This window comes from Vigna umbellata, chromosome 8, assembly GCF_029865625.1.
Source record: "Vigna umbellata cultivar VRB3 chromosome 8, Vumbellata_1.0, whole genome shotgun sequence".
Lineage (NCBI taxonomy): Eukaryota > Viridiplantae > Streptophyta > Magnoliopsida > Fabales > Fabaceae > Vigna > Vigna umbellata.
In genome coordinates this window covers 30,565,799-30,584,903 of record NC_142172.1, presented here as the reverse complement: position 1 = coordinate 30,584,903, position 19,105 = coordinate 30,565,799, and the positions used below count along the sequence as shown (strand labels likewise).

General features: G+C 32.0%; 2 protein-coding genes and 1 pseudogene across 4 annotated transcripts; 2 read left to right on the top strand and 1 right to left on the bottom strand.

Moving 5' to 3' along the window:
• The first annotated feature begins 619 nt into the window (after positions 1-619).
• LOC148194449 (pentatricopeptide repeat-containing protein At5g15300 pseudogene) lies at positions 620-1,416 on the top strand (annotated as a pseudogene).
• A 2,260-nt stretch (positions 1,417-3,676) lies between these two features.
• On the bottom strand, positions 3,677-6,960 carry LOC124827349 (Pentatricopeptide repeat (PPR) superfamily protein). Of its 2 annotated transcripts, XM_088097786.1 has the most exons (4): positions 6,753-6,960; positions 6,538-6,641; positions 6,125-6,390; positions 3,677-4,180 (listed from the first exon to the last, which is right to left on the bottom strand). In XM_088097786.1, exons 1-4 carry the CDS (start codon positions 6,755-6,757, stop codon positions 3,791-3,793), a joined length of 765 nt encoding a protein of 254 aa, XP_087953912.1. In that variant the 5' UTR covers positions 6,758-6,960; the 3' UTR covers positions 3,677-3,790. The 2 variants fall into 2 exon arrangements, with proteins under 2 accessions (XP_087953912.1, XP_047156327.1); XM_047300371.2 differs by lacking the exon at positions 6,538-6,641 and having other exon boundaries at positions 6,125-6,434; positions 6,753-6,958.
• Positions 6,961-14,833: 7,873 nt separating this feature from the next.
• Positions 14,834-18,118, top strand: LOC124827350 (D-tagatose-1,6-bisphosphate aldolase subunit). 2 transcript variants are annotated; one of them, XM_047300372.2, is made up of 5 exons: positions 14,835-15,176; positions 15,504-15,604; positions 16,220-16,336; positions 16,438-16,539; positions 17,796-18,118. In XM_047300372.2, the coding sequence occupies exons 1-5, from the start codon at positions 14,960-14,962 to the stop codon at positions 17,964-17,966; spliced, it is 708 nt and encodes a 235-aa protein (XP_047156328.1). In that variant the 5' UTR covers positions 14,835-14,959; the 3' UTR covers positions 17,967-18,118. The 2 variants fall into 2 exon arrangements, with proteins under 2 accessions (XP_087952102.1, XP_047156328.1); XM_088095976.1 differs by lacking the exon at positions 16,438-16,539 and having other exon boundaries at positions 14,834-15,176.
• Positions 18,119-19,105: the final 987 nt, after the last annotated feature.

The window sequence follows — 19,105 nt, the reverse complement described above, 5'->3', positions numbered from 1 at the left end:
CAAACGGCTACCCACAATGACTAGTACATTAACTATCTAGTATACTAACTACCAACAACCGAAACATCTTTCTTTGTCCTTCTGTGTTTAGTTTTTATGTGGACATTATATTGCTATAGAACTGTCATGTTATATGATTATTTTATTAATTTCATTATCCTCTGAAAAATTAGTATTCTCATGTAACCATTGAGTAATTTATATATATATATATATATATATATATATATATATATATATATATATATATATATATATATATATATATATATGTATGGTTTGTTTAATTCATTCAGTTATAAGAGAGGCTTCTGAAGAAGATATTATTGTTATTTTATCTATTATGTATGATAACATTTTTCTTTTAGATAAAAAAAATATTGAATCGTCTAATCTACCGTGATTATGTATGTGTTTAAATATAAAAGTTGCGTAAAAAAAATAATGTATAATAAATAATATTATAATTGTGCTAATAAAGTCAAATATTATCCTAAAGAATAATTATAAATTAATATTATTATAATTATGAGTATAAAATTGATATTGGGAATGATAAAATAAAAAATCATAAATGTTAGGATATTATACAGAATATTTGATTTTGTTTAAGTAGAAAATGTGGATCCAAGTAACAACTGTTCGTTTTCCTTACTTTGACGGGACTTATGATCTTACTAAAATGCTGCGGAGTGGCCTGCAACCGGATCAGCCACTCTGGTAGTGACCCTCTCAGCGTGTGGTGCAATAGGAGACCTCGATTTTGGAAAGCGAATTCATTATTCTCTTGTACAAAAACATACTAAGCTTTGTGCCAATTGACATGCATGCAAAGTGTGGAGAAGTGGAAGAAGCCACATATTTAGCAACACGAAAAGGAAGAATGTGATTTCAAGGAATGTCATGATTCTCGGTCTTGGGTCGCATGGTAACGGAGAGGAGGCATTGGCGCTTTTCACATAGATGTACTTTCTTGGGGTTCTACGTGCTTGTAGCAATGGAGGATTGATTGATGAAGATAGACAATACATTGATATTATGGACAGATATAACATCCAACCCACAATAAAGCACTATGGGTGCATGGTGGACCTCTTGGGTCGAGCTGGTTTAGTTGATGATGCATACAGTTGGATAAAGAACATGCCACGAATGCAATGCAATTGTATGGAGGACTTTGTTAGCTGCGTGTTGGCTTCATGGAAATGTTTAACTGGGTGAGAAGATAAGGAACCGTCTGTTGGAATTGGAACCTAATCATCATAGAAGTGATTATGTTCTTCTTGCAAACGTGTATGCTAGCACCGGTCAATGGAATGAAATGTCCAAAGAAAGAAGATTAATGCAAATTCAGAAACCACAGCCTGGAAATAGCTGCATCGGCATCTTGGATTGGCGTTGGAGAAAATGAAATGACTACTGAAACATTATTATAAAACTAACATTAACTCTCAACACAATCAACTGAAGGTTTGAACTGTCCAAGTCAATGAAGCTTTCACTATATAAATGCAAGAATTTGAGGAGAGTGTGCCTGAACATTGTATCCTCTTCATTAGCCAATTTATCTTAACAAAATCAAGCCAACACGTTAAGATTGTATCTCCTAATTAGCCAATGTATCTTAAACAAAATGAAGCCAACATGTGATAGAAGGTTCATTTCGTCAGGCAAAACTGATAGGCAAGAGAAGTTTAAGAACCTGCAAAATCTTAATTGACATGATTATTTTAATGTAGATGGAAATAATGACTCTATGAAGTTAGACCATTTATATATTAAAGAAAAATTGAATGAAATAATTAACCTCTTATTATTGCTTGTATATTTAGTTTGTTCTGAATTAATAAATATAATGTCTCTATAGTCTTATTTTGTTACCACTGGAACTTGTGATGAAATCTTAAATCAAAAGAGAGTTGTCATATGTACTTTTGTGATATTTTTCTACAGAAACTATTGTGACTCTAACTGAAGTTATTTTGAGTTGTAGTATAAAAAAGGATAAAGACTAAATAAATTACTTATAATTGATCATGAATGCTGATTTTATTAACAAGAATTTTCTTTTAAAATAACTTGAATTAATGAATAAAAATAGCTTTAAAGTATCAGGAATTAGTATTTACTAGGATAACAAGTAAATCATACTGAATCACCTTGGGAAGCTATGTCTGGCTATGCACGAGGATTGTTGTCGAAGTGTTCCAATCAAGAACATGCATATGGCATATGTGCTGAGTTCTTAAGGTTGTTTATGCTGCCATCAAAAGGCTGGTGACCAAGGATTAACTCGGGAGAAGTTTCCTAGGTTATAAACCTTCCAGGTACAAATTCCAAAATTTAACATTATAAAATTGACTTGAAGTCTACTAATGTTAACTTTTTGGCAAGTATACCAAATCGTTCCAAATAATACAGTGAATAAGTAAAAGTATCGTCTCCCAAGGGACTTGTGCAACACATGACAATTCCTCCTTTTATAACTCAATTAGACATCAAATGCACAAAACAACACAAGAAACTATTTTTGGTATTTTATCAAACAGTTGGTGTGTAAGGAATTTATATTTAAAAGAAACTTTGTTGGAATTGGGTTTCATGAATCATATGAATATGAAACTCTGTTCAATATTTCATTACTTCATTCAAACATTCACATCAAGGCATAGTAGTCCTAATCCCTTAGCAACTAGTTCTAAATTAATATATTAAAATGCTAATCACTTAGTCCATTTAACATACAATTTGCATTAAGTCCGATGCTAAAAATGACAAGTTATTGAGTCTATCACTAGATCCCAAATCACTTAGGTTCTCTATCTATGTTCATGTTCAAAATTACTTTTCGGTAATCAGAGACATTCAAATAACATTATATTTCCATACAATGATAAGAAAGAGCATATGAACGAACAACGATATATTGAACAGGAAAATTAATTCACAGTGAGTTCATTCCTGAGATGTTTTCGTGGCATATGCGAATTTTCTACTGCACTTTAACTGATGTTATTCGTTTAGGGCACAGGTGCGAATTTTGGCTTTCGCTTTGCGAAAATTGGCTGACAAATAATTACAAGATTGAGCTCATTTATAAGTATAAAAGCTACTCTTTTTCACACTTATCAACATGTGTATAAAGTTTTTCAATTATTTAAACTCGAGATTGTATAAAGTTTTTCAATTATTTAAACTCGAGATTGTTTATTTTCTTTGGCTGTCTTCAGGAGCTGAGGTGGCTTGATTGTTGATGCTCTTCAACCATTTGGACAAACGCTATAGGTTCCTCTCCCTTTATTTGTTTCAGTTGTTTATTCTAGAAATCCTAGAATCAAAGACAAAATTCTCTTCCACGTCTAGTGTCTATCCTGGTCAATTGAATGTTATTCTATATGGAGTAACAACTTAAAAGTGACTGGAGATTTGATATTGGATTATGGAGTAACAACTTAAGAGTGACTGGAGATTTGATATTGGATGATGATGTAAATGTATCCACATGTACAGAAAATTATTGTTTACAAATAAAATTTTGAAAACCTTTAAGTATGTACAACTTTGTTCGTTCCATCACTAGAATTATACTAGGGCTAAATTTTTGAATTCCATAATCTTACTTATTTTCAAACTTTTAATTTATAAATTCTTGCAGGACGTGGCGTAAGAATATTAATGACGCAAATAATACTTATTCATTGTAAACTTGTCATGCGTAGTCTCTCTAAACAAAAAGTGGTCCAAAAGTCCAGTAAGCAATAATATTCTTATTATCCCCATCGTTGTGCTGCTAATGATCTTCAAACAAGTCTTCCGGAGGGTCGTAGATGATCATATCTGGGAAAATTTCTAAGAAGTCACGTTTTACTTTCTCTCTTAATTCTGGATAAGGAATGAGCCCTTTCAGTATCACACGAAAAGGCAACGAAAGAGGAGGCTCAGGAGACTGTCTCATTTCTTCATATATCTCCATTGCCTCTGAGGGCAACCCGTTATCCAGAAAAGCTCTGATAATATCCCCAAATGTATGCTGATCAAATAAAACTTGTTCCTCTTTCAAATCAGCCCAAACTCTCTTAGATTCTTCCACCCTTCTGTTTCGTGCAAGCATCATCAGCATGTCCCTGTAAAAAAACATGTCCGGCCTGTACCATATTTCTTTCCGGACTATTTCATACAACTGAGAAAGGAACCAAGGATTTGTCATTAAATAGTCAGTGCATATCAATGAGATAAAAAATAGTTAATAAAACATCATGTTAGTACTAAAAGAAATTAAATATTTGATGAAATTTTAGCTTTTGCAGTCTTTTATATTGAAATTTTGGGGGTTCAATGTTACATTTTATGTTCACCACACATTATGGTTAAACAGGTGACTTTCCGTAATAAAGTACAATAACATAAGGGCATGAAAAAAAGCAATTCAAAAGGAGTTGATAATTTATCCCGGTGCTGAAGGCTCTTCACTATGCAGAATTATGGAGAGGGTCATTCTACAGAGTCTTTCGTACCTTTGAAAATGAGAGGAGGTTGTTTCCATATTTGAAATAATGAACAAATGATAGTAAGGCACAGTTTTACTGTTACATCAAGGTTCAATGGAGGTGAATGTATTGCTCAAAGAATTTTCTTTTTCATAAGATGGCGGCGCAAAAATAACTACCAAAAACATTAGTTGGAACGAAGATCGTCATAATTTCAATAATGAAATTTTGTTAGTCTAGGTAGGTCAGCCATCCACCCCCAATGCTGAAGTGTTTACTTCTGCAGCAGTTTATCTTCTTGTGATACAAAGGGAAAACGATGTACACTTTATAAACTCTAAAATCCTAAACTTGAGTTAGTGAAACTATATGCTTCATAAATATTATTCAAAAATCATACTCTGGTGTATAAACATAAATTAATAGCATGTATATAACACGTATTTACCATTCCAACTACACGTAATACTATTATGAACCAAAAATTGAAAAGAAAATAAATTCTTTTACGGAATAGCATGAAAAGAAGAAGAAATAGGAGACAAATCTCTCCTCCAAGAATTTTCCCTTCACAAAGGATTTCTACTTTCTCAAAGAGTCAATGCTATATTTATAATAACAAATCTGCATCTCTCCTATCCTTCTTCCCTAACCCCTCTAAACTCAGGTCTTCTATATAAGAGGAAGACTCATTTTAAATCTATCATTGAAGGCTTTGTTGATGCTGACTATGGATGTCCTCATACTAGAAAATGTCTCTCAGGATATGTGTTTATTCTGTTTGGAACCGCTGTGAGTTGGAAGGCAAATCTCCAATCTATTGTAGCTTTGTCCACCACAAAAGCAGAATATAATGCTTTGGTAGAAGAGGTAAAAGAAGGTTTATGGCTAAAGGGAATACTTTTTGAACTTGGATTCGAACATAATAGTGTACAAATCTTTTGTGATAGCCAAAGTGCTATTCATCTAGTCAACCATCAAATGTATCATTCAAAGACCAAACATATTGATGTTAAACTACATTTCACTAGAGATGTGATTGATTCACGTGTTATTGAAGCAGTGAAGATTGATTCTAATGACAATCCAGCAGATATGTTAACTAAAGTGTTACCTAGAAATAAGTTTGAAAAATGCTTAGGCATGGTGGGTTTTAGTCATATTTGATTTCATGGGAGTGGTTGTACAAACTGCATTCAAGTGTCAAGGTGGAGAAATGTTGCACTTGACTCTTCATTTGCAGTTTTCTTATTGCTTATGCATAATCGTTTAACAGTTATGGTTAGTTATGGTTTTTTCTTGTATTCTTGTATTATGTATACTTATGTTCATTATGAATTATGTTGTTGGGGTTGACGTAATAAAACAGACAGTATTCTGCTTTCCTCTTTTTGTTATCTCTGCTTGTATCTTGTTTATACTTGTTTGAACCAACACAATACAATGTCGAAAGCAAGGAACATGAATGCAATATGAGAAAATATTTGACATTGTAATTTACTCTTTAAAATAAATACTAGAGGTACTACATTAGCTTATTTTAATTTTTCATAATTTGATGAATAACTCGACATACATTTAAAGTTTATATTTGATTACGCATTGGAAAAGAGAAGATTGAGGCCGAAAAAGGAAACCTTGATACAGAGGAAGACTTGGTTCTGTCTCTGGAACTCAGCGAGGACGGCCACAAGGTCGGACTTGAGCAAGCGGGAGACGCTGGACCGGATGTAGCGGTCGAGGCGGACCGGGTCGGACCGGAGCCTCTTGAGCTCTTTGGCCACGAGCAGCCCTTCTTTGCCAATCTCCTTCTTCCGCCGCCATATCGAAAGGCTCGGACTCGATGCCCCACCCGAAACCCAACGGACCCAATTACGGGTGCCCGCTCGCACCGCTGCACCAACTGCAACACGCACCAGCGGCATTAACAACAAACACTGAAAGAAACTGAAAGAGGAACAGACAGGTGATGCTATTGAACTGCCACGCTCAAATCAAAATAGCTATGATGCTTAATAACGCTTTAATTCAGATTTATTTTCCCCCGAACCGAGATAACTTCCATGCATGTAGAGTCGTTCTTGAGTTGGCTCGGGAGAACTGGAGCAAACTCCCCCAAACACCGCGGTAGCAAAGTTGAAAGCACGACACGATCTGAGTCACAGTGTGGTATGAGGATTTGAAAAGAAGGAGAAAATGGATGTGGAAAGATCGTCGCTGTGCAATTGCGTGGTGAACTTTCTATTAGAGGAGAATTGTTCTCACCGCATTCGAGCTTCTTCACGAGTTTCTCGACGAGGGCCGCCACAACCAGGTCATCCGCCTCAAACAGTGCTTCTCCGATCCCTCTCTGTTCCCTCTCGATCTCATTTCTCGCCTCTGCTCCCTCCGAGGTTGAGGTTTAGGGTTCCAGATAAACAAAATATTCGAAACAATTATGGATGCATATTGTTGAGGCTTCACATTTGTTCCAGTGTTTGATTTTGTAGTCTACTAAATAATCGCATTTAATCATCTACTAATTTTATTAGCAATAAGTGGTTATTTAAATAAAGATAAATAAATTAATATAATTGTTGATTTACATTGTTATAACTCAATAAACACACCCAAAACTCCTCCTCTTAGAATCATTAAAACACATCCAAAAACCCCTTTGCGCGGACGCCAGGTGTCAAACAACGAGGATCAGAAATCAGATAGTGGGATGCAGGTGTCAGCAGAAGAGCGGACGCTCGTTTTGACGTGGAAAAAAAATGATTTTTCTGAAAACCTCCGTCCCACTCTCTTCTGCATGCACCCTCCTTCCCAAAACTTTGAACTTCTCATCTTCTCCTCCTTCTCACTAAAAGTTCTCCCTTCTCTCTAAGAAACCTTACCTTTTCTCTTCTCCGATCACTATTCAGGCACCGTAGAAGCGTTTCCGGCGTCCTAAGCTTCAGTTTGAACCGATCGATTTCGAGTCTGAACTGGTAAGTTCTTATCCTCCTTTAGTCGTTCGTTCCCTGACACATGCAAAACCAACTTCTGGTTACATGAGTCCATAGTTTTATTCTGAAACAGTTGGTCTGTTGGTTGGTTTAGTTTAAAGGATTGTTGAGCGTGAGGGTAGAAGAAGTTTAGTCAGGCGAATCCCATTTCTGCCTCTTGGAACGTTCGTTCACGCTCAGAAGTAAGGGAAGCTTATTTAATTTAATTTGTATGTTTTAATGTGTTGCATGGACGTTCTTTGAGTTGCATGAAGCATGATTTTTGTGATATTGGATTATTTGATATATGATAACTATTATGAGCTGATGTATGAGGAATATGAAATGTACTATGACATGAATGTATGAAATTATGAAGTTATATGCTGAGAAATGAGTTTGAATGTAAATGAATTCTGAATATGAACTTTCCCTATGATAATGTACGTTTGTCATTGAACGGTCCTTGACCGTTCGGTGTTTCTAGTAATCTTGTTTGAAACTTGATTCTTTCATTTGGAAAGAATCCTAGTTGAGGACGAGCGTCTTCTTGTGATAATACTATGCTTGAGCGTTCGGTCAAGCGTAGTTGCATCTGAGTATTCAGTGATAAACTTCATTATTGTAAATATATGTATTTGTATATTTAGTTATTCTTAAACACTATCTCCATCGTATCTTATTATATTTATTGTTATTAATGTTCCTATTATAAGTTTAATTAGTGCTCGGTCTCACACCAAGCACTCGTAATGAGTGGTGCTCGGTCTTATACCAAGCGCTTGTACTAGTTTATAGTTGATCAATCTTGATGAAATAGCGTTCCTCCAACTTTAGTAGAATTTTCTTTTACCATGTTCGGTCATTGACTGGCATTGGGTTTCTGTATATGAATTATTCTAAGGATGGTTCTTTAACGTCTTGACGTGTCTACATTCATTGTATTCGGCCTAAAGCCTCCTTACTTGATATATTCTTTGAGTATTGGTTCGAGCTCACGAGAGTCAGTTCATTTAACTGATTCATGTTGCAAGTAACGTTCGTCATATATTATATAATTGTATTTGGTTTAATCCTACATCTAACAGTAACCCTCTCGGTCTTATTCTATTCTGTAACGGGATACTTCTCAGTCTCGTTCCTAGTGTTCATCCTCGTTCCGAGTAAGGACTGAACGTTCGGTATTTGATGTTATTGGAATTGGTGATAAAGATGAAATTAAAATGATGGATAATAAAAGATGAAGAGTATAAGAGTTGGATGAAATGTTGTGAATTTTGAACGAGCGTTCTGGGGAGGAACGACTCATGAATGAATATTGAAATGGTAAAGTATGAAAGTGGTAATGCTTAGCTGGCGGTTCATCCTGATGTTCCGTGAGTACCCGTCCTCACGTAGAGGAGGGTAGGTCATGTGTGGGAACGGCAGGAGGTCCTAGTCCTTAGGGGTACTTAGGACAGATAGGACTAACCTCGGGTGGCAGCTGATGAGAGTATTCCAGTTACTACATCACCCGGGTGCACGAACGTCGTAGCTACACAGATTTCATACAGTCCGGACAGTCAGTCTAGTAGTAGGCCTTGCTTGAAACGAATGTTGAAATGTATTTGATGTGTTTGAATATGCAAAATGTATGTGTATACTTGAATTAAATTACATAAGCTTACCCTGTATTTCCTGTGTTGTCTGGTTTTGTACGTCCGTCCTTGTCGTTGCAATGATCATCCGTGTGGATGTGAGCAGAAGGAGACGAGCTGCTGGAAGAGGCGCTGGAAGAGGCGCTGGAAGAAGAAAATTTGGTAGAAGTAGAAGTAAAGACCGAACAATAGGACGTTCGGTCAGTAGTTTAGTTTGAGTGTAAGGTGGTCACCTTTCCTTTTGAGTTTATTTGGCCGCTCGGTAATTCCTTTTGTAAACCGTTCGGTCATGTTTGTTGATTCTGCATAGTTTAAGCGAGTAACTCTTTTGTAAAGGTCGTTCGGCCAAGAACCGTACGCTCTTGTAAATTTTAAGACTGATCTGAATTATGGTTAATTGTGATTATTCTATAATATAGTTTATACTGTATTTTTGGAATGTTACATACATTAACGAAGAATTTAAGTTTGATCGTTCAAAAATGTTAGACCAAGTTTGTGTACTAGTTTACTTTTTTTTTTTAAGATAACTAGTTAATCGATCAACTAAAACAGAATGATCAAATTCTTAACATGAAATTAGAAAATAAAACAAAATAAAATATAGATAGTAATAATAAATAATTTTAATAGAAAATGAAGGTCAAATAGCGATGATAAAAAACTGGTCAAATTTGTAAAATGTCATTCACACCGGAATTGTTAGAACGCACCTGGGTAACAATTTCGTGGTTTAGTTGTTCTCCCTTGTAAGTTTACTAGGATTTGTATTTTTCTAACAATATTTAATATTTGATACTAGAAGCAAATTTTATAAAATTAATTAAATTTATATATTATATTTTAAATTAGAATAATTATAATTATAATAAATAAATAAATAAAAATTATATATAGATATATTTATATATTATTCAAATTACCATTCAATATTTTTTAAGTATAATTTTTATTATAAACATCATGCGTGGAAAATAAATAAATAATTTATGTGAAAAAAATCATCATATAATAAATATAATAAATATAATAAATATAATAAATAATTTAACATTTATTATAATAAAAAACTATTTTTTTTAAATAATTTCAATAATTAAAAATTGCATTTCTGTGTGTTTATGTTACAATTATTTTTTATTTTATAAGTAATATAGTACTTTTGAAAAATATTATTTATCTTTGTATAATGAAATTTTGTTATTTAAAATTAATAACATTTTAAATGTTTAATGATAAAAAAAAATTGTTTAACTGTTTTGATAAAACCAACTTTTAATAAAAATAATGTTTGATGACAAAAGCTTTTATGATGGTTAAAAAAGTGTGTGGATGCAGAGTATGTAAAAGGGGTGTTTAGTACAATTAAAACAATAAATACATTTATTTTTATATGGATTGACTCCACCGAACTATGTTCAGTCTCCTTTAAGACCTCTCAAAGGATGCTACTATAATCTTCAACAAGATTACAAACTGAGTATTCTTACAATTCCTAGAATCACCTAGTCACTTCAAGTAACCTCCGTTATTCTAACTAGAACCGAGTTTTACCCACTTCTGGTTGCATAATATTTTTCACTACTTTTGGCATCCCTAGACACTATCGATATTTTCCTGATTAGGGATGACAACGTGTCGGGTTGGGCACGGATAGTGCCTACATGCAACCCGACCCGACAAAAAAAAAATTCACCCGTTACCCGTATGGATACCCGTTTAAAAAATACCCGCAGATATTTTAAAACTCGCAGATACCCGTAGATACCCGCGGATACCCACAAATATTTAAAAAATATAGTTTTATAAATTATTAAAATAAAATTTAAATAAAATTACAAAAAATATATAAAATATAATATAAATTAAATTAAATATAAATTAAAATTTAATTTTAATTAAATTTAACCTTGTAAAATATAAATTAATGTTGATTTTAATTAAATTTAACTTAATAAAATATAAATTAAATATTTATTTTTATTTTTTGCGGGTAATGGATATGTGCGGGTACAGATAGTATAATATCATACCCGACCCGTTTATAAGCGGGTATTAAAATACCCGCAACCCGCGGGTAGTAAATATCCACGGGTACCAACTATTTGTCGTGGATTTTATTTGCGGATATCTGTGAGCGCAAATTTTTTTGTCATTCCTATTCCTGATACACTGTCTATTTGAGTTTCACCAAATCCTGATTTCCACTAGACAAACCTGTCTAATTACCGTTTAACCCCACCTAGTTAAATGTAAAGTGTTTTATATTCAGAATTTACAACCAAACAGATTTGATACATGTTCTTAGACCGTTACTCTCGCATATAGGATGTGTGTATAATACTATTCAATATAATAGACTCTCAAAATTTTCTCTCTTCTTACAATAGTAAGTTGATGATTCTATGAAACTTGAGAGTATTTCCTTTTTCTTTTAAGCTTTTCCTTTCATCACACATATTTTCTTTTGTATTTGTGTGCTTATTCTCGTACTCTTGTCTTTGACATTCTTCAATATATAGGCTTCAAGAAAATGTCATTTATATAATATTTTTCTTTGATATTAGGATGTTCTTAGCCTTGTCATAGGTAGCAGTCATTGGTTAAAGTCAACTTGTCAGAGCAGACATATTTTTTCAGTTCTTTATAAAAGGTAGGTTGTACGAAATTCCTGGCCTGACTTTTGATAGAGAGATTTCGTGAATGTCTTACTTGTCTCTAACATCCCCTTCTGATTTGTATAGGATGGAGTAGGTGAATACTTGACATAGGTAATCTGTATAAAGTAGAATGGATATGCATGAAGGCATATATATCATTTTTCTTATCACTTTAGTTGTTTTTAAACGTTGTGCATGTTCAGAACAACAAAGTGTTTTTCATGTTTTCTACCATTTAGGCAAGATTTGATCGTTTAAGCTTTTCACTATGATACCAAGTAGTTGATGAAGACTTCATCATTGGATGAAGGAGATTATTTAGCACATGGTATCGTCTAGCCTATGTAAACGCTTCTCTAAGTTATCTTTGTTTCGTTTGAAAGTGCGTTTAGTAAGGTGTCTTTCTTTACAAGTTTTTGGATCATCGTTCAAAATTTTTAACGTACTTCCCAAAAACATCTTTTGACACTTTCATCTATCAAGACATGTTGAGAGTTTGTTTGAGCATTGCTTAGCAATGTATAATACTAGTTGCATTCAACAAGTTTCTCTTTGACGCATTTAATAGGAAAATTGTTTAGTGGTGCGTCTGTTTATGTATTGATGTGTTTAGTAAAGCTTTTCTTAAGATATTTAGATTTCACTAAGCTTTTTCATAAACCACTTACATTTTAGTTTTATTGCTTTTCTAATGATAATACTTTGTCATATGCTCATTTCGTTTATTGTTGTTTATTAAACTTGAAAACATATAAGAACGTTTAGACAATTTAGTCATATAGACGATCTTGTCTTAACATATAAGGACGTTTAGACAATCCTACCTTAACGACAATGTGAGATTGATTTTTTGACCTCGTATCAACAATCCCAACTATCAAAATGAATAACCCTGCCAACATTTTTTCTTTCTTTTCGCTCTTTTCTAAAGGCTGAGAAAAATAAATCTCTTTCTTGTGACCTAAAGGTATCATTTCCACTTGCCGATAATATGGACTTAATTAGATTGGACTTTTTAGACACAGCCCAACCCAACAACTACTATTCACTTAGTATATGAAATGTGAGATTCAATGACTAGAGAAGTCATTTACCAGTGTGAAAAAAAAATACTGAACATTTATTTTTTTAGGTAATAAACTTAATATTTATTGATTCGTGGACTAAAAGTAACATATCTTTATATTGTCTTAATCATTCTTTGAACATAAGGTAATACATTATATTTTAAATTATTTTATGTTATACTTTATTGTGTACATTTTATTTATAATACCATAAATTTATAATATTATATTAATTTATGTTTATGTATTTTTAATATTATGGATATTATAGTCATGAATGGTTAAATGAATATTCACAAATATTTTACCCGACATCAAGATGTGGAACTTAGTGATCAAATATTATTATTTACATAATTTTTCCTTTGGTTAGACTTTTTTTTTATAAATGTTTTCTCTTGATTTTTTAAGATGATGAAGTATGATTAGTACATTTTAATTGAGATGTCATGGTGTCTCGTATTCTATATTTCTCAATTTAGTTGTATCTTCATGTGCATGTTCATATCGTGTCTATTTATGTGTTTCATTGGATGCCACATGGTCTAAGTCAATTCTTAATGACAGATTAAATATTTTATTCAATTTTTAGTATTTTTTAATATAAATAAAATTAGGGTCTAGGTAGAAAACATAACACAATTTTAAAAAATAAATAAAATCGAAGATCAAATATGAAAGTTAAACAAATTAAAACAAATCAATCACATATTTAATAATAAAAAAATAAAAAATTATATTTTCTAAAAATTCAAATTAATTGATTCAATTAATTAACTAAATTGGTTTATATGAATTAATTAGTTACCAAATCAAGATTTAACATGTTCCAAAGAATTCTAATATCAAAAACACAAATTGCTATCAAAATATCAAAAAGAGAAAACCAAACTTAGAGAAGAAAAGAACAGACTCAAAACAAAGATGAGTGTAAAAAACTTAATTTGACTTTAATCTTGATTCTACATATTGATTCTCAAATATTTAGTTCTCATATTAAATAACAAAATTGCAACATAGATAAGAAGTGAACAAGACAAAAACAAAAATGGAAGAAAAGATAGAAAAAGATAAATTAAAATTATACCTATCTTTTTAATATTAATAATTAATTTAATTATTTACATATATGTAAATATAAATTAAAATTAAATTAATTACTACACAATCATATTTAATTGTATTTAGTAATAAAAAATTTAATAGTCTACAAAAATTATTGAAGTAGTAATTTTTAACGATTAATATTAAATTAGATAATTCATTCTTATTAATAATGTAAATATAATGTTAAAATAAATATTACATATTATTATTATTATTATTCTTAATTACACATTATAATATTTTTAATAGTATGAACAGTTTTAAATCGAATATTAACAATAATTAATTATAAATTTCCATGTTTTAGAATTTTCTATTATTTTATATTAAAATGATTTTAACTATTTCTAAATTATTATTATTGTTATCATTCGTTGTATTTTAAATATATTTTAATAATATTCATTAATCTAAAATATTTTCAAATAGTTTCTATTTTTAAACTTTATAAGTCTAATTTAAATCATGAAAGTATATGGAATATAATGTTTAATAGCACTTATGTATTTTATATTATGAAATGTTAACTCATTAAATATATTTTTTTACAATTTTTAATTACATATTGTTTCATTAAATTAAAAGGTTACATTAAAATAATTGAACGAAAATCAATTTATAGGAGACGTTTTGCAATTTTCTTTCCTAGACAATAGAGTAGTTTTTTTCGTAAATAAACTTTGGATTATGCTATTTTGGTATATATTTTTAGTTCTACTTTATTTTTGAAAAAAAAAATCATTTTTTCCCTGGTGGAGGGAATTCTTATAATAAATGCAAAAGAGGGAAAAAAAAGAAAAGAAAAAGGAAGTGTGTGTGCGATATCCATGTGAAATTCTCAGCCATAAAAAAAATAAAAAAGCAATAAAAATTAATAAATAAATAAATATATAACATCTTCAGAGTGAAACCGGAAGTGCGTCCGAATGCGCGGTGAGTTCAATGAATTGAATAGTCAAAACGGGCTTTGATCATCACCGAACCGTTGTAGCATTCTCTAACGTGGCGTGTGTTTCACTCCGTTCCGTTCCAATGGCGGAAACCTCTGCACTATGCTTCTCCACGTTCAGATTCTCTTTCGTTCCGTTCTGTTCTCCTTCCAAGACCTTCAACAACTCCTTCTCTTTATCTTCTTCTCCTTCTGCTCCTCATCCTCGCCTTCTCCATTTCGCTCCCAAAGCCTCCCCCGGTGGTAACTTCTCCGGCGACGATTCCTTCGCCTTTTTCCCCTGGTCCGATTCCGTTAACGGTACGCTTTTCCTTCAACATCGCTGATTCTGAATTTCAGAATTTGAGGTTCATTTTCAATGTTTTCACTTGAAGTTTGCAATTGGAATTTATTCGGTCTTCAATAAGTCAAAGCAAAAGGCTAAGGCATTTTTTAAACGTTTATAATTAAAGATTTTTCTGAGTGTTGATTCATTTCACTTGTGATTTTATCCCAATGTTTGCATTTTAAAGCAACTAGTTGAGATGATGAATATCAGGTTCAGAAATTATTCAAGCTTCCTGCTTTGAGTTATATATGTAGTAATTAGTTGATGAGTTGTTATCCTTTATGTTTGCGACTTCTCAGACATTCAATGGGTTCCTGAGGAGAGAATTACGTTGTTCACTGCTGATGGACTGATCCAGATCGGTGGCTCCATGGTTCCACGCCGTGTCAGCTCTTCTGATGTATGATTTGTAAAGTTCATCCTTTTTTTGTTTACAATTTAACAATTAGAACTTAGAGGGAACCTTGAATGTGCTGTTGGTTATGTTTAGTGCACCATATCTATTTGGCTCCAAAATCTTGATTTATGTTGAGAAAATCCTAACAGTGATTTTTATTGAGGAGTGATAACTTCAACACATTTTTTAAAAAATTCACGCAAACGCTCTTTGGGGTTGAAGTTAGACCAAAAAAAGCACGTGTCCACCTAAAATTTATGTTGAACGTTTAATCCAGTAAGAAGAGGGGAAGGACTGCTGGAACTATTTCAAGAAATCAATTACCTTAAAAGCTTAGACGGTTATAGGTGGAAGTCCAACTTGCTTCTTGTCATGTTTATAAGGTTTTCATTTGGTAATTTTAGTATACTACATTTTGTTACACGATTAGGCTCGTTGCCCTTTTACTTCTCATGCTAAAAGGTATCTTGGTGCCATAGAATCAGCTTTTTAGCCCAAGACAGCGAAGGCACAATATGCACTTTCTTGAACCTTTCTCATGTTTGACCCATGCTTGTTTACAGTACATTTTAATGCTATATTCTTGTAGATTGGCTAATATATTGTTATACTTCACAGAAGAAGCAAGGGAAATCAAAAGCTACACAAAAGTTCCAACGGTTTCAAGAAAGTAACTACATGGATCCCAACCAAGGTCTTTGTCTGGGTGCACTCTTTGATATTGCTGCTACTAATGTGAGCACTCGATCTTTTAACTAATACGAGAGTTTAAGGCATCCTTTTCCATCTCATATATGAATTGTCCTCTTATCTCGTACGAGTTGCCCTCTTTCTAGGGACTTGATATGGGCAGAAAACTTTGTATTTTTGGTTTCTGCCGTTCCATTGAGATGCTCAGTGACGTTGTGGAAGACACTGTTTTAGAGCATGGGGGGGAGGTATGCTATACTTTTTTCTTTGAATAAAGCTATTGTGTTCTGCTTCTGAGTATATGTTGAAGAAAGTTTAGTCAAAATTGCAAACCGTTGTTAAAATTTGACGAGACTATCTGGTCTGAGGATAATTTCTAAAGAATAATGCTATAGATAAAAAATAGTGATATAAAACCCTCAACTTTCTGCACCATTTGATTTAACTCTATGGAGGTATTTGGAAGAGCTTTAGTGGAACTTATTTAGTTATTTGAGCCTATGAAAAATAACGTATTACTCCTATAAACTTCTTTTAACTTTATTCAGTAAGCATCTGAGTAAAACTTATTAGAATAAGGTCTTTTCAACTTCTTTCAGTAATTTTGGGGCTAAATTTATGCCATAAACTCTTGTTTGATAAGAACTTGATAAATTGCTGTAGATCTCACATCAACTAGGGAGATATGACCAAATTATTATATAAATTAGTGTAAAATCTCAACTTATGAATAGGTTTTGTAAGGTGGAATTAAACTTAAACTGACATTCTTAGATAGTATGAAAAACACATCCTAACAAGGTTTCTTGGACTTATATTGTGTCATATTTTATCAAACTATTATCGGATCACACATAAGTATTTAATTTTATATTTGAGATGTCTACTTCTCAACACGAGAAGACACACATAAGTATTTAATTTTATATTTGAGATGTCTACTTCTCAACACTGGTAAGGTTGAGTTAAGTTTAAATCCACGTACAAGTAATCACTTAAAGGAAGTTTTTATACTCCATGCACCCTAGGTATTTGCAAGGTCACATTAATATAAGTTTTGCACATGTACACAAGCAAGCCAACGGCTGTGCATACCGATTGTTATTTTCTGTTTTCCAACAAATTTCTACGTAGAATATTGTCTCTTTAAATATACCAGTTCTTTTCGAATCAACTTTCAATTCTTGTTATCTTGTTTAATTGAAAAGTACACGTTAGAAAATTGTAGAAGTCGGAATCGGAAGATCATTACGCCAGTATCAATCATTAACTGGATTTAGACTGGGTGCTTGTCATTGAAAATTGTATTCAGCCATTTTCGCATGGTTCTATCAACTTACATATTAATGGGTAACTGGATTTTTATAGGCAATTTCATTTCTGGTAATCCTGGAAGCATTTACCAAGCAACTTATCCATTCATGTATCACAATATCCAGATGTTTTCTTCTGATATAGTTTCAACCCAAATTCTCAGTACATTAGAAATCATTTTACATGGCAGGTTATTGCTGCAGAGAAGGCAAGCAAAGGTGATTTACATGAGAAGCTAACCATGACTGTTGCAGTGCCATTATTGTGGGGGGTTCCACCAGCTTCTGAGACGCTTCACCTCGCTGTTAAAAGTGGTGGAGGTATTGTAGAGAAGGTCTATTGGCAATGGGACTTTCTGTAAATACATATTTTAGGTCCCCTAACCATTCTTTCCTCGCTCTGTACATAAAATTGTATCTCTGTATATGTACACGAAAATTTAATGTCACGGTGTATCTTTACTTGTACAACAAATTATTGTCATGACAGTATCGAGTTTACCGTTCATTCTTACTATGCATACTTTACTAAAAGTCATTGAAAATTTTCATTTGTCTATGATTCCATTAATAAAAATTATGTAACGCAGATATGATTGAAATGCTGTTATTAAATTTTTACGATTTTCACTGCAATTTTATTTAAACTTCATTAGTAATAGGTTGCATAATAAACTAATAAACATATAAATATGGGAGTATGAACTTTAAATAAAAATTGAATATTTTCTACGAATGATATAAAATAAGTTCATGTTTATCTTAGGGTTAATGATCCCAAATACAAATTAATATAGTAGTAAGATTATAGTAAAAATACATACAGCAAAACAAGAATGAATACTTAAAGAAACGAAGAAAAAAAAGAGTAGAGAAGATTCGGGATGGAGTGAAGAAATGTGCATTACTTGTTGAAGTTAAAATTGACTTTCATGAGTGCTCAATATCTATATGACTCAGTAATCTGACAAAATTCTAAGGTTGTGTTATTTTATAAGGATTGATTATAGGGAGATAGAGTATATGGATTTAGGTGGATTGTGAAATTTATGTTGTTTCTTTTTGTAGGTGATGGTAGAGTGAATTTGGGAGTAAAGTTTCTTAAAGATTTGATGACAAATTTTGATGTTAAAAGACGAGTTGAAATTATTTTAGAATTTTTTTAATAAATAAAATTTTGTAAATTTGTATAAATAAAATTAAATATTTTGATTTTCAATAATTAAAACTAAAACAATTAAAGATTTTTTATTGCACAGTTAATAAAGTAAACTCAAAATATGACATAATATAAGAAAAATATGTATATTAGAAGATACAATATGATTTATGATCAATCAAAGTGAAATCTCTTCATTCATATAAGTTTGATAAATAAATGATTGTCTCTTAAAGTGCAAAGAACCACTTGTAGATGTCTTAAATGATAATGTAAATTCTTGCTATATACTAGGATATCATCAAAGTACAAAATCACAAAGTTTCCAATGCAATCCCTCAA